Source organism: Mugil cephalus, chromosome 16, assembly GCF_022458985.1.
Source record: "Mugil cephalus isolate CIBA_MC_2020 chromosome 16, CIBA_Mcephalus_1.1, whole genome shotgun sequence".
NCBI classification, from domain to species: domain Eukaryota; kingdom Metazoa; phylum Chordata; class Actinopteri; order Mugiliformes; family Mugilidae; genus Mugil; species Mugil cephalus.
This window is the reverse complement of record NC_061785.1, coordinates 2,164,764-2,179,706: the sequence shown is the minus strand read 5'-3', so window position 1 is coordinate 2,179,706 and position 14,943 is coordinate 2,164,764. Positions and strand designations below refer to the sequence as shown.

The following is a 14,943-nucleotide window of genomic DNA, read 5'->3' as shown; positions in this document are numbered from 1 at the left end:
GATAACAACTGATTTGTTTGTTTGTTTTTTATCTAAAACCAAACAAAACAAAAAAAAAAGAAAAGAGTAAGATAAAGTTAAGATTAGATTTGTGATCTGTGTGGTTTGATGGTTGGTGCATTTTAAGTTTACTTTTAAAACCAGTAACAACTAAAAAACAAAAATCCAGTCCACAATTTTGTAGTGACTTTGTGTCTCTTTGTGATCATTTTCTATCTTGTAAGTCAGTTGCATTGGGTTGGAGTTTGTTTGCTTTTAAAACCACAAACAATTTTTAATTAAAAAAAATTGTTTGGTCTAAAACAAAGCAGAGCAGGTTGATGAACATCGCGTACATGCAGCATGTTAGTGTATAGATTGTACGTTACAGGCGAAACTGGCGCTGCCATCTTGTTCCGGAGGAGGCGTCGACATCACGTCGTCCATCTTTACGTCCAGCCTGAAGTTAGCATCATGGTCTGTAAATGAAGAGTTCCTGACTCCACCCAGCTCCCAGCTAAGAGCAAAACCATCAAAGAGGTGAAGGGTGAGGCTACAGACAGCTAGCTAGCTAGCTAGCTAGCTACCTGAGAGGACACCCGCCTGTTGGCCTTGATATAATTTAAACAGACGAGTTTGATCAACAAATTCCCCACGTACAGTCGCTAAAGACACCAGAGCTGTTTCTGTACCAGGCTGTAAAGTTTTTTTTAATATGATTTTTACTGACTTTTGGAACCAACATCTAGTGGCCATTAGTGGAACTGCAGTTAGTTTTTGGCTTCACTTTTCAGTGCTAGCATTTTGCATACCAACATTTAAAGGTTCCACATTTAAAGGGACACGGCACCACTGTGTGAAATGTAGTCAGTCAGAGGTGGATAAATTGGATAACGTGAAGGGATTAACACCCAGAGCAGGTACTGACTCAGGAATATGTTCCAGCAAAGCACCTGAAAACCAGGCAGGTTGATGGAAGTTAGAGGTTTTTCAGGTGCTTTAGTAATTAGGAAATTCTTCAGTTTATTAATCACTTTTGCGACCGACTGGCTAACTCTACATTACAACGCCTATGCTAAGCTAAAGCTAACAGCTGCTGGATTAGGACAATGCCTGGACCGATTTAAAAACGCTTTTTCTCACTTATCCAACTCTGGTGAAAACTGTGAGTGACTAAATTTCACTAATGTCAGCACAAAGACAATTTGTGAAACAACAGATCAGACTCGAGAGCGTGTTGTGTAAAAATACCTCTTTTTTTATTGAATTTCCATCATTACAATTGCACACAATCAGTTCTGAGCAATCTAAAATATTCATAGAAATTCATTGAGCTCTAAATGAACAGTCATCAGTCTTTAGCAGAGGCTTTAAGATAACGTGTAACTATGCTGAGAACTTCACTTCCCATGGGGCACGGAGCTGTGGCCACGGTAACGGGAAAAATAATAAAAAAAAATAAAATAAAATAAAATAGAATAAAACACCCACAACCGTCAGCGACGTGAAAAAAAAGGCCCTCTTCCACGTACAGTAGCATCTCTGGATTACTCTGAATAAATCAAACACACACAACACGGCAACATCAGGCGTCACACACAGCTGCTGTGTGCACCTGCCACAGAGAAACACAAAAAGCTTCACAAGTCGTGTTGTAGCGTTAAAACGACACTGAATCAAAGGGCCAGGGTCGTCCTCTCAGACAGATTTTATTCATCCGCTGACACATTTTTGGAGGAGGAAGGTGAGCAAAGTATCCTTCCGATCCTTCCCGACCTTCAAACTTAATAATTACAAATGCTCTTCCAGTAAAAGCCGAAGTACGTGCCCGTTGCCGGCTAAACTCAAGATAAACCCAAGAGGTTGAGAAAGGAGTCCGTGATGGGACGTGAGATTAATCACCCGCTAAGGACAGCTTCCACTCGGACGTCCTGCCCCGGTGTTCGCTCAGCAGGTGACGGACGCCGCAAATAGACTCAGGCGAGGCAGGAATTCACACATGCAGAGCAGACAGACACGAGACGTCACGAAGAAAAAAAGAAACAATACTTTTTCATGATGCAGCTTTCTGAGCGTTTATCTGCCCTCGCGTCCCCAGGCAGGGACGACGGGGTTAAGATAACGTCGACTGGGAAACTCAACCGCTGAGTCAACTGAGACCAGACGAGTCGGAAGCCGTGTTGTTACCGTGAGCTCATAATTCTGGTCTATTTTAAACCTTTTTAACTTGTCTCTTGTGTCTCTTCCGTTGTAGAGATTCTCAAAAACGACGAAACAATTAGCCAACATTCTCGTGTTTGGACTGAAAAATAATTTAAAACTCAATTAGTTTTGTGTGTTTGTTTGTTTTTTTTGCAAAGCTGCAGAAAGCTACATTTTCCAGCCTGATATATTCCATTTAGTGCAACTCCTCATTTCCATGAAACAACAGATGCTTAGAAAACATACACCGGGTTGAAATATATCAGATCTATCCTTCAAGTAAATTGCTTTATATCATTGGTAAAAGTATGATACTGTGAATTCTCAAATAATAGCCTTTGTTTTTGCTGCCACCCTCAAGTGGTCATTAGAGGAACTGCAGTTGTTTTTACCCTTTCTTTTTTTTGTTTTGTTATTTATAAGATATTTTTTGCAGCATCTTAAAAACTAGTCCTTAAATTTGTGCATAAACATTGTGAAGAGCCAGCATCTTTCCAGTTCGGATGCATTTAGACGAGTCAAACCACTTTGACGTAAAAAGCCGCTGTTAATCAAACTTAATAAAGAGAAAGAACTAATTCAGTTAAATAATCTGCAGCTGTAACTCTAAAAACACTAACCTGTGAAAGGAAACACAGACAAAGCAGCAGTTTGATTTAATTTGACTGGTTCTATTTTTTTTTAAAGGCACGCTGTGGAGTTTTTGACCACTAGTAGCGCTGTTGAGTCGTCTTCTTTTAACTAGAGCGACCAGAAAATGTTGAAATCAAAAGATTCCTCTCTGACTAATGTGCACAAACATAATGCAAAGTAAAGATGTAGACTTCCTTTAACCTGCTGTTAGTGGAACCGAACACTTTGAGCCAAGATATTTCACAATAAAAGCCTCAACAGGCTAACGACACATCTATCGGCTATGATTTGACAATTTTCAGCATCACAGTTTTTATTTATGCTATTAAGTCAGAACCTTCAAGCTCTCGTTAAAGTTGAAACAACGACCACACAGACTAAATGTTTCCGTTACAGTAACACAATCAATGGTGAATATGTGATATGACTCCTCGGTACAGTGCAAAACATCACAGCAACATGCAGTGTCGGCGGGTCCGCTACAGGAACCGAACCAGTGTTTGAGCATCATTCACAACGACAGACAAGTGTTTAAATGAATCGTCAGGCACTTAAAAAAAAAAAAAAGAACATCTACAAACACTACACACACCTAAACCGCTGTGCATGCATGCGAGGATGAATGACCCCGTTCAGACCTCATGCTAACATCCGACCTGGGTTAATCCATCGAACCTGGTCCATCTCTGAGCCCCCGTGTTATATACGCTACAGACAAACCCATCGTGACGTCACCCAGTGGATTCTGAACCTCAAAAAAATGAAGCCTGAAGTGGGCGGAGCCTGCGGTCTCCATGTTGGATGAGCTTCACTCCGCCCACACTGGGATTCTCCAAACATGGACATGGTGGGGGTCGTGTTGGGGCGGAGCTAAAGCAGCCTGGACGTTAGGACCCGCCCACCCAGCTCTCTGCTAGCTGTTAGCTCAGGCTAACACCTGTCACTCAAAGCTGGAACTAGTTATGCACAATTTTAATCTTGATAAAAAGTAAACGACAGTTGTCATGAATAGTGAAATAAACTATAACAGGCTGTAAACACGTTTAATGATGCTGTAAAGTTGGGCTTCTTAACATGGGCGTCTATGGGGATTTGCTCCATTTTGGAGCCTCTAGTGGCCACTTCATGAACTGCATAACTTTTCTTCACAACACTTTCCGGATTAGACTGTGTGGCAGGTTAGAAAAGCTGCACCAAGTAAAACTGAACCAATTTTTCTAGTCAAAAGTCGCCTATTTACCAAATTAACCTTTCAGCCTTTGCATAGATACGACAGGAACGAATCAATCCCAGCATGCACTGGGCAAGAGGCTCTGGAGCTGCAGTTGTGTAAAGTGCAAAGGCCTCAGTTCTGCGTGTCACCCCAGGAAACTTGTCTAGTTTGTGCGTTTTCAGGCTACAGCCTTTTAGTTATTGTTGCCAACGGTGGAGACGGTCCTGAAAATGTGAGACTTTAAGATGGACACTTGTGATCGGATTCCCCAGGTTGGACGTTACCACAAGGCGACTCCCCCCACCCTCTGAGCCCGGCTCTCTGAAGTCACATTTGCTAAATTAGTGGCAAAAAAAATTTCTTTTTGCAAATTTCATCACACTCTAGAGTTCTGAAGCAAACTTCGACCTTTGGTACAGAGACGTACTAATGAGGCTTAATGTCGTCGCCAACCCTTCACTACAAAGGAGGAGGAGTTGGCACAGTGGTAAAATGTGATGTAAGAATGCAACAGCATCCACCGCACGTCAGCTGCTGCAGCGAAACCCTTTGTAACCCCTGATGACAGTTTAGTACAGGACACAAACAGAGGAGGAAGCTCGACGTTCGATATCTGAGCCAAAGGCAGCGGCTGAGACCAGACAGGTGACAGGGTGAAGGGTGAAAAGGAAAGTTATTAATCTGCCACAAAACAGGAAACCTCTTGATTCAATGAGTGTTCTGGACCGAGGGCGGCGTTTTTTTTTTTTTGTTTGTTTTTTTTTAACAAAACAGCAACGTCTGAGTGTGACAAGAGGATGTGATTAGAGAGAACGAAAAGTCTGGTAAAGGTTCAATCCGCCCGTCGGTTTATTAGAACGACGTTTACTGGAGGAATTAAGCCACAAAACAATGAGGAACCAAGATCCACGCTCTTGATTTTCTGCAGCAGGTCTCAAGTTTGTGCTTTAATATTTTCAAAAACCTGATTAGACCCAAACATTTTCACTAGTTATTAGTTAATTATGTGTCTTATATTCCCTCTCCTGTCGCTTGTTAATTGATTAGTATTTGTGTTGTTGCATCAGGTCTAATTTGTGTGTTTCTTTTGTGCAAAAAATCTGGACAATTCAAGTGAAATTGTGAGAACAAAACCCTAACCTATGGACCTATGGACCTATGGACGTACCAAATTTCTGGTGTCTGGACCAAAAGGCTGCATTTGAAAGCACCACACAGACTCCAGCCAACAGCCTGGTGGTACATATGCTCTGCACCAGTAGGTGGCAGTATCTGTATGCATCGCTCATAAAGGGAGACTATTATTAGCTATTATTAGCTGGGAGGCTAGGAAGCTAAGCCACTCCATTGCACAGACCTGGTCTCTAATAAATTATGTCGATCAGTTGAAATATACTTGATTCATTCTAGATCAACGTGTCGACCTTCAGCTTGATGTTTCATGGTCCTCGGACTGGAATTAAAAAAAAAAATGATACATTACTGAAAGTAACCGGCCCATAGACTGTAAATAAAGATGCCAAATCTAGCAGAGCTCCCCCTGGTGGCAGGACGCTGCAGTATAGGCTCCACCTCCTCTATGTTAGTGGGCGGGACTTGGGCCAAAATAAAACACTAAACTACACATCGAATCACATTTTTCTGTTGCCATGTGAGAGTTTTTAAAATACGTTCAGTGTATAATCCAGTATTTCCGTGTAGCTGGTGGAGGTAGAGCAGAACGCAGGATTAATTAAATGAAAACGCAGGAAGGAAGAGTGGGCGTCAGATGTTACCGACGAGAGGAAGCGCAGACGTGTTTAATCCATATTTATATTCAGTCTATGAACCAGTTTGTGTTTGTTGTTCTGCTTCACTATCCATATGTTAGCATGATGCAGCTAGCAGCTAAACATAGATATGTATTCTGAGACCAAAATATGAGCTCTGCTGCCCCCAGGTGGCCAAAAAAAACAAAAAAGTTGAAACAGATTGAGCCTTTAAGTGACTTTAACAAAACCGGACTGAAGACACAAACACAGACGTCTATCAAGTGACAACCCAGAGAGAAAACCTTTAAAAGGCCGAGAGGAGCACGAGAGTAAAATGAAACTGTTTCAAGTGTTTGACTCATTCTTGCATAACAACCAAAAGCGTAAGCTGGGCCTCAACACTATCTTCCACCACTAGAGAGGGAAAAATAAAAAAAAAATAAAAATAAAAAACGACTGAGACGAGAAGAGAAACGACGGAAAGGTGACGGAAGCAGACAGGAAGTGGAATTACGATGCCATGCAGCATGTGAAGAGGGAGGGAGCTGATCCCTGCGTCGTCCTTATTACAGCACATTATGTTCCTTTTCTATATAGAGGCACATAGAAGGCAAAGGTACAGTTTAAAAGCATTTACGTGTTTGAGCCAAGAAGAACACGACAAAAACACAAACACACGAGAGAAAAGTCTCTAAATGGATCGGTCAAGTTTTCAGAGGGAAAACAGCAGTCGTAATAAATAAGAGAAACTGCGGCGAATATGTCTGGAGGGCGGGAAAAACCTGGACCTGAATAATAACAACAATAATTAATAGAATAATAGAATAGTAATAATATCCAGTTCTTTTCGTGTTGAACGTGGAGTGGAGAGGGTTGTGATTGGCTCAGTACAGACGACAAAGCAGGGAATATGGGCGAACTTCTCCCGCAACAAATGTCAACACACACCAACACACAATCACTTAAAGATGGCGGGCGGCGCGGCTGCAACCGAATCGCACGTTAGTCTCGTTCCTTTGAGCAAATTCGTCCTCGGGATGATTCGCATTAGCAGGACGGGCGAGCTGCAACAGAGCCGGGAAACTGGAGATTATACGACAACGATCGGGAATTTCTCTGGGAAAGATTCACAAGAGAACGAGTCTGAAAGCAAAACGTGTGTTTGGGTTCATTAAAGGCTGCTTCAGAAACAGTAGGTGGCGCCAATTCTCCAGCTGGTGCCATTAAAAACCGTCGTCCGACATCCATTAACTGCATGTGAAGATGTCACTCAAAGTAGCCACGCCCCTTAATTAATCTTAATGTCAAATAGGTGAAAAAAAAAATAAAAAATCATTATGAAAGGAGGAATTAGCCCTAGAGACCAAAACTGTTTTTGTACCAGACTGTAAACAAGTCACCTTTAGCGCTTTTGGACCCAGTGGACATCAGCAGAACTGTAGTGAGTCCAACCCACTGAGTGTTTTTTTTTTTTTTTTTTGGATTTGAAGTCACAGTTGCAGCTCGAAACCACCTGAAATGCGAATAAATTCATTGTGTTGCTACGGGGACGAGGAGACGGCGGCGGATTCAAACTGCACGACCAACCGAGGAGCCCTCCGAACACACACTTCATGCACCTGCACGCATACACACACACACACACACACACACACACACACACACACACACACACACACACACACACACACACACACAGGTAGCCACGAGCCCAAAACCTGTAGTAGACCTGTAATCAGGGGAAAGCAGTTGAAGTGCAGTACCTATTCACGGCCACTAGGGGGCGCACTGAAGTCCTCACCGGCCGCCGCTTTTATCCAGAAATATAATTCTGTACATGCAGTCAATTAATTAAATAATTAATAATCCAATGCAACACTTGCTTTGAGTATGCAAACATTTAGATTATACACAGATAGCATTATATCATTCATCTTCTTTTTTTTATACACAACCATTCAAAGGTTTGGATGCATCTTCTCGTTGGCGTCCAAACGTTTGACTGGTAGTGTATATATATATTTATATATATATATCTTTATATATATTTATATTTATATATTCTGCACCTCTTGTCACTCCGGAAAACAAAAAAATAAAATAAAAAAAGAATAGAAAAGCTCGACTCACTGACTAACAAAGTAGTAGGTGGTGCACCGAGGTGGAGCAGATCTAACTGGAGAAGGAGTTGTGTTTTTGTGTTTTTTTTGTGTTTTTTTTTTTTTGTTTTTTTGCATACAGACATCTTTAAATGATTCCAGGTTAACCCTCCACCTCCACCGCAGCTGCCACCGCGTCCGGTAAATGTACAGAGGATGTGGAGGAGGTACAGGTACAGGTACAGGTGGGTGGAGGTAAACTCCTCGCTCCGCTTTGTCTCCCCCGTTCATCCGAAGGGAGGAAGGAGACGGGATGGGTGGGTGTGGGTGGGGGGGGGGCTGTGGTTGGTGCTTGCTTGTCGTTTGTTGGATTCTTTCCTCCTCCTCCATCCATCCCTCCATCCATCCCTCCATCCCTCCCTCCTCCATCCCTCCCTCCCTCCTGTGCAGCCCAGTGGAGCTCAGTCCCCCAGGATGACTTTCACAAAGCTGGCCACATCGGTTTCTTTGGCCTCGTGGGAGGTGAAGAAGAGATGTTGCTGAGGAGGAAACAGAGTCAGAGATACTTTGAATATCACTCTGATTTCACCTTGTATGTGCACTCACCTGCCAAAACATTAGGTACATTGGTGAAAATAAATCAACAGTGTTATTTCAAACTAATGTATTCACTGGTGTACCTAATGAAGTGGCAAGAAAGTGAGTGTGTAACCTGCACATATCACCTGACATTAACCCTATGATGTCATGTTTAGTCTGTGTCATACGTTGGTAATTTGAAGCCAACATCCAACACTCTTCGTTTCCAAATCATTAGGTACAAAGTTAAAATATTATACATTTTAGTTATAAGCACCTTTTGTAACTAAAAATGTAGATTGGATACAAAATACAACAATAAATACACGTGAAAACAATAATACGTAAAGATGATTAAATCAGTTTGTGAATAGATGGGTCTTTAAAGTGATTTTGAATGAGGTGAGGATGCCAAAATATTAGGAACACCAAAAATCATTATTTCAAACTAACAGGTTTGATACAGGTCAAGTATGAAGTAATTAAAATGGTTTTCTTCCATATTTTAAATTTCATTTGCCTAAAAGCACAACTGCCCAAGTTATTTTTTTGACTTACTGTTACAATATCAATAAAAATACCAACATGCTGCTAAAAACTGTGTTTCTTTCCTGTTTTCTGTTCTGTACTCACTAGTGTACCTAATGAAGTGGCAGCCGGCTGTTTATCTATTAGCTTTACATGTTCTATTTTTAAATAAGAATGTATTTTGAATTTGAGACATCAGCTCCTCCATGGAAGCAGGACAAACTACAGATACATTTAGTTGGTTTGGTTTTATTTTTCTCCTCAAACAGGATAATTTTTTTAATGACCCTTTAGTTTCCATGTTGAATATTGTGAGAACAAGTTAAAAATCATCAATGTATATATTTATAAATTAAATATTTATTTATAAATATATTTATAAATTCAACTTATTAATGCAGAAACATTTTAATCTTTTAACCTCCTGAGACCCTGCGTCCTCATATGGGGACGTTAAGTTTGAGGTTTTATTGCAGCTTATTCTGCTTCATTTAAACCCGTCGTCCTCATTAGTGGACGCTCTAGTCTGCCATCTAGTGGGAGCGAAGGGTCAATACACCAGTCGGTGTAAAAACATGATTCATTCTACAGACGATCACAAGACAAACGTGGACGAGGTGGAAAACATCATTGAATTTTAACGGTTGAAACTTATTTATTTATGTTTATTAATGTTTCTTTTTGGATATGAAGCTAAAATTTAACAAGTTTTATCAACAGCAAAGAGCTACAACAACGCTAATTAGCAAGTACTCGTTTGAGGACGTTGGGACTTCACTGTTCTGTCTTTGCTCAGCCATGTTCAGGTATGTTTTATATTTTAGTTATGTTTTATAATTCCAGTGTCCACATATGAGGACATCAGCTGTTTCAAAAACTACTACTTCCTGTTCAAAGATGATTAGTTTTTATACGTCTTAGGTCCAACTGATCCCACAAACCTCAGAGAAATTAAATATACAGACCAAACAAAAGCTCAGGTCTCAGGAGGATAAATAATTTCAAGTTTCATTCATTCTAATTACAAAAATGGCATCGTCGCAGGTTTGATAGAGGACTTCGTAACATAATATCTAAAGTATGAAGTAATTAAAAGGTTTGTTCCATCGAATCACGGATGTTTTTGTTTCTATTCAGCTTCCTCTAGACGTCACTTCTCTTTCTTTTCATGCACCACTAATAAAACCTTCAGGAATCCTTCCTTTCTGCTCAGATGTGAGGAGGTGGAGGGGGGTCGGGGGGGCGGGGGTATCACTACAGTCTGAGTGCGCCCTCCGGTGGCTGAGTGGCAGCATCACAAGGCGCCTGCAGGTGATTCATGCATCGGATACGTTTACACAGCGGGGAGGGAGGAAAACACTCACCATGAGTTCTGTGTACGTTGGCCGCTCTTTGGAAACTTTCTTTAAGCTGAAAAAACAAAATGAGAAAACCCACCGATGTAAGTAAGTCAGCACCATGAGCACAACGGACACGCGACTCTAAACTGACTCAAATTATAAGGAACCCGACGGAAAGTCTGGGATTCGGTTTAGATTCTCGGGAATTAAAGCACAGGAAGTTGAATGAAAAATAAATTTTAAAAAGCAGCCGAGGATCCTGAGTCAGAGACGCAGACAAAACATTCACGTCAGAGCGTCTGCCAGTAAAAAGACGACCATGAATACATTCAGAATATTATTCAGAGCAGCAGCAGCATCTTCCTCAGACCTGCAGAGACGGAGCATCGAGAATGTGTCAGACTATAGAGTGAAAATGATTTAAAGAAGAAATAGGAAAACATCTGAAAAGACAGACAGATTCCAGGAGAACGATTCAGCTTTGAAGACAAACTAGTCTGGAACATTTAAATTTCTAGAAGGAGAAGTGTTCATAAACACCCTTTAAATAACCCTATAATGAAGCCTGGCATACGAAATAATGAATAATAATTAAAAAAATAAAATAAAAATAATAATTTTATGTTTAAATATATTTTAGGAATTTATTTTATGTTTATATTATAATTATAATAAAATCATAAAAAAAAATTTATAGTAATTTCAAATTTAGTACTATTTTTAATTTTATTTTATTTTTTTAAATTACATTTATTACATAGTGCATTTATGATTTACTGACCACAAACACAAACTTATATTTCAGACATTTTGTTGTTTTGCCCCAAAATGGTTCATTTTTATGACCAGGTTCAAAAGCACATAAATATCTAAAAATTAAACTGATATAGAAAAAATTAATGCATCATTTAATTTGACATTTTAATCTTTTAAATAATTAAAATTAAATACATTTTAATTAGAAAAAAATGGCATCATGGCAGGTTTAATACAGGACCTCATATAATAGCATAATAAAGTAATAAAGTGTATGTAATAAGGGCCGCTTCAATAAGGGGAATATTTATAATGAAATATCAACAACAATATTAATGAGATTCTTAACCTTTTCAAAAATTTGCAAAATTTTTGGAAATGGCTGCCAAAAACTTCTACCTGCAGAGCACAGAAAAATCCACCAGGGGGCAGATTTAAGGGACGTACTGATGATGTGAGTTAGATAATTCAGTCTGAAGCTTTTCATGAGTCACTTTCATGAGTTGCAGCAAGTAAAACAATGCGATGCTTAAGCTGCAGCGTCGCGTGACGTGTTCAGGTACGTTCCATCCTGCAGAGAACTAGAAAGAGACGTACCACTGAGAGGTGAAGTCCACAAAGTCGGGGGAGAACTGGTCGGCAGGAAGCTGGGGCGAAGGTTCTTCCACCACCTGCTTCAGCTGCTGGAAGGGCGTCCCCCACGAGTCGTACGGGAAGCGCAGGATGGCGAGTTCGATCTGAGCCACGCGGGAAGAAGAGAGACGGTTCACAACAAGCCAGACACCACAACAACAACAACAACAACAGCAACAACAACAGCACAACAACTGAGTCTGGAAACGCTGCATGAACAAATGTGCAGTTGATCCGGTTGTTGACGGGCAGAAGAAGAAGAACCAGCCCAGAGAACACAAGAAAGAGCTGCTATTAGCTTGGAGGCTACGACGAAAAGAACAGCTACTATTAGCTCGAAGGCTAGGGAGAGCTAGTATTAGCTGAGAGGCTAGGAAGAGCTACAATTAGCAGGGAGCATAGGAAACTAGGAAGAGCTACTATTAACATGGAGGCTAGAACGAGCTGCTATTACCCTGGAGGCTAGGATGAAAAGGACAGCTACTATTAGCTGGGAGGCTAGGAAGACCCATAAAGATGGAAGATGCTAAACAGCACGTTGGTCCTCTCCATGGGACATTTGAGGACAAAGACACCAAGAGGGACCAGTGGAGACACATAAAGTATCATCACACTCTGCAGGAAGGAGTTTTCTTTCCAGCTTCAAACAGCACATGAACCAAGCCAAGCATACGTTAGTCGGGGATTCTGCTAGCACTTGGGCTAACGCGGCTAACAGCTGGAGACAAACCAAGACAAACCAAGACAAAGACAAGCTGCCAATGCTGCTGCTAATATGTGTCCACTCCTGCAGCCACTGTTCACTGGGAGACACTGTTCTCAATAAGAAGCGTCAGCTCTCCTCTGGTTGGACAATGTCCACAAGTTAGTTTGTCTCCGCAGCAACAGGGACACATGGTGTCTCTTTAACTGTTTGTATAGTTGATTTATAATTTTTAAAGTGAATTGTTTTTTTGTTTTCGCCGTTGAAGCGGACGTGGAGGCATCGGAGCGTCAAGCTAACGGCTTCATTAATTAGGAATCGACAAAGTTGTTGAGTTGTTTCAAGTTGTTTAGTTGAAGTTGTGTTTAATCAACATGTTAAGTGCAGATATATTCAGGTATATTCTTATTTCTCTGGAGTGTGTTTGCTACATGGAACGTGATTAATACACAACAGATTAAAAATGAATGTTTTTAATCGCAAGAAATCAAAAGTCTGTCAGCGCGTCTGGAAACACACACGAGTTATCTGCAGGAAATATAACAAAAGAAGAAGAATAGACAGTAGGTGGATGAGAAAGATGGAGGAGGATGAAGAGAAAGGGAAGATGTATTAAGAAGACAACGGAGTAAAGGAAGGAGGATGAGGAGGCGGACAAGAAGAAACAGGAGGAGAAAATAAGATGAATAAAATAAATTAAAAGATGAGGAATAAGCAGGAAAAAAGGAGGAGAAAAATGATGACAAGAAGCAGGAGGAAATGTAGAAATGATGGAGGTCAAACGTTGACTATGAATATTTAACAACTCTTTTTTCATTCGCTGTTTTAAATGATTAAATGTTAAACCTGACTCACCATCGTGATTCCTAAACTCCAGATGTCGGACTTGACGTTGTAGCCTTTCTGGTTGGTCTCGGGGTTGATCCTCTCCGGCTGAAGAGAGAAGACAGACAGAAGATTCAGAGGATGAGGTTGTCAGGGGCGACGCGAGGGCTCGGCCGTCATCTTAAACTTCCTGGTCCTAAAAGCTACTCGACCAATCAGCAGCCGCCTCATTAAATGTATGGTGGCTAATAAAACAGCTTTTAGTGCTGTTAGCTTGTTCTCGTGGCGTCGCTAATGCTCTTTGATCCACTTAGTTCAGACCAGTGATCATCAGTTTTCCCCGGATCTTCTTCTGGAGTTTATCATTAATTCTTTACTTTACATGTTAAATAGATATTAAATCTTTATTTAGATGCTTAAATGGTTTAATCATCAAAACATCCAACAGTTACACAAAGATAGAAAGTTTTAATCCGCTAATCTGATCTAAATCAGCAGGGATGCTAGGAAGTGCTACTATTATCTGGGAGGCTAGAAAGAGCTACAATTAGCAGGGAACATAGGAAACTAGAAAGTGCTACTATTAGCTTGGAGGCTAGGACGAAAAGGAGAGCTACTATTAGCAGGGAGGCTAAGAAGAGCCAATATTAGCTGGGAAGCTACAAAGAGCTACTGTTCGCAGGTAAGCAAGGAAGAGCTACTCTTAGGGAGGCTAGGTAGAGCTTCTATTAGATGGGATGCTAACAAGAGCTACTATTAGCTGGGAGGCTAGGACACAAGGAAGAGCTACTATTAGCTGGGAGGCTAGGAAGAGCTACTATCAGCAGGTAAGCTAGGACACAAGGAAGAGCTACTATTAGCTGGGAGGCTAGGAAGAGCCGATATTAGCAGGTAAGCAAGGAAGAGCTACTATTAGCTGGGATGCTAGGACGCAAGGAACAGCTACGATTAGCTGATGGCTAGATAGAACTACCATTAGCTGGGAGGCTAACAAGAGCTACTATTAGCTGGGAGGCTAGGAAGAGCCGATATTAGCAGGGAAGCTATGAAGAGCTACTATTATCTGGGATGCTAGGACGCAAGGAACAGCTACGATTAGCTGATGGCTAGATAGAACTACTATTAGCTTGGAGGCTAGGAAGAGCTACTATTAGCTGGGAGGGTATGAAGAGCTACTATTAGCTGGTAAGCTAAGAAGAGCTACTATTAGCTTGGAGGCTAAGAAGAGCTACTATTAGCTTGGAGGCTAAGAAGAGCTACTATTAGCTTGGAGGCTAAGAAGAGCTACTATTAGCTGGACGGCCAACATAAATTCAAATCTGAAGAAATGAAACTTTAAATATTTATAACAAACTTCGATCCTCAGATTTCGGCCGAGCTTTAAGGTGGATCTAAAAAGTCGACTCCTCTCACCGCCATGTACGGTTTGCAGCCGGCGTCCATGGTTTTAGCCACGGAGTCGACCAGGTACCCGCTGATGCCGAAGTCGCACATCTTCACCTGACCCTGAGTGTTGATCAGCACGTTGGAGGGCTTCACATCTGGAGAGGAAGAACGAGGTCATGAATTCAGAGGACAGAGGACGTTTGTTCCTGCTGCTTTAGTTTGGTGATTTATTTATTTTTTAACGGCTCTGACTGAACAGACGAGGACGGTTTTCAGGAAGGTTTGACACAGGAACGATTCACTGATAAAGAGTCTG

At 41.1% G+C, this 14,943-nt stretch overlaps 1 protein-coding gene across 1 annotated transcript in view; it reads right to left on the bottom strand.

The window, feature by feature from the left end:
* Positions 1-1,216: 1,216 nt before the first annotated feature.
* The window catches only part of map2k6 (mitogen-activated protein kinase kinase 6), a 33,218-nt gene continuing 19,491 nt past the window's right edge, over positions 1,217-14,943 (bottom strand). Inside the window, exons 8-12 of the mRNA XM_047609532.1 lie at positions 14,655-14,782; positions 13,272-13,349; positions 11,678-11,817; positions 10,349-10,394; positions 1,217-8,416 (exon numbers count right to left, since the gene is read on the bottom strand). Of these exons, the coding sequence (XP_047465488.1) occupies positions 8,339-8,416; positions 10,349-10,394; positions 11,678-11,817; positions 13,272-13,349; positions 14,655-14,782 (470 nt within the window). The 3' untranslated portion in view covers positions 1,217-8,338. The remainder of the gene's footprint in view (positions 8,417-10,348; positions 10,395-11,677; positions 11,818-13,271; positions 13,350-14,654; positions 14,783-14,943) is intronic.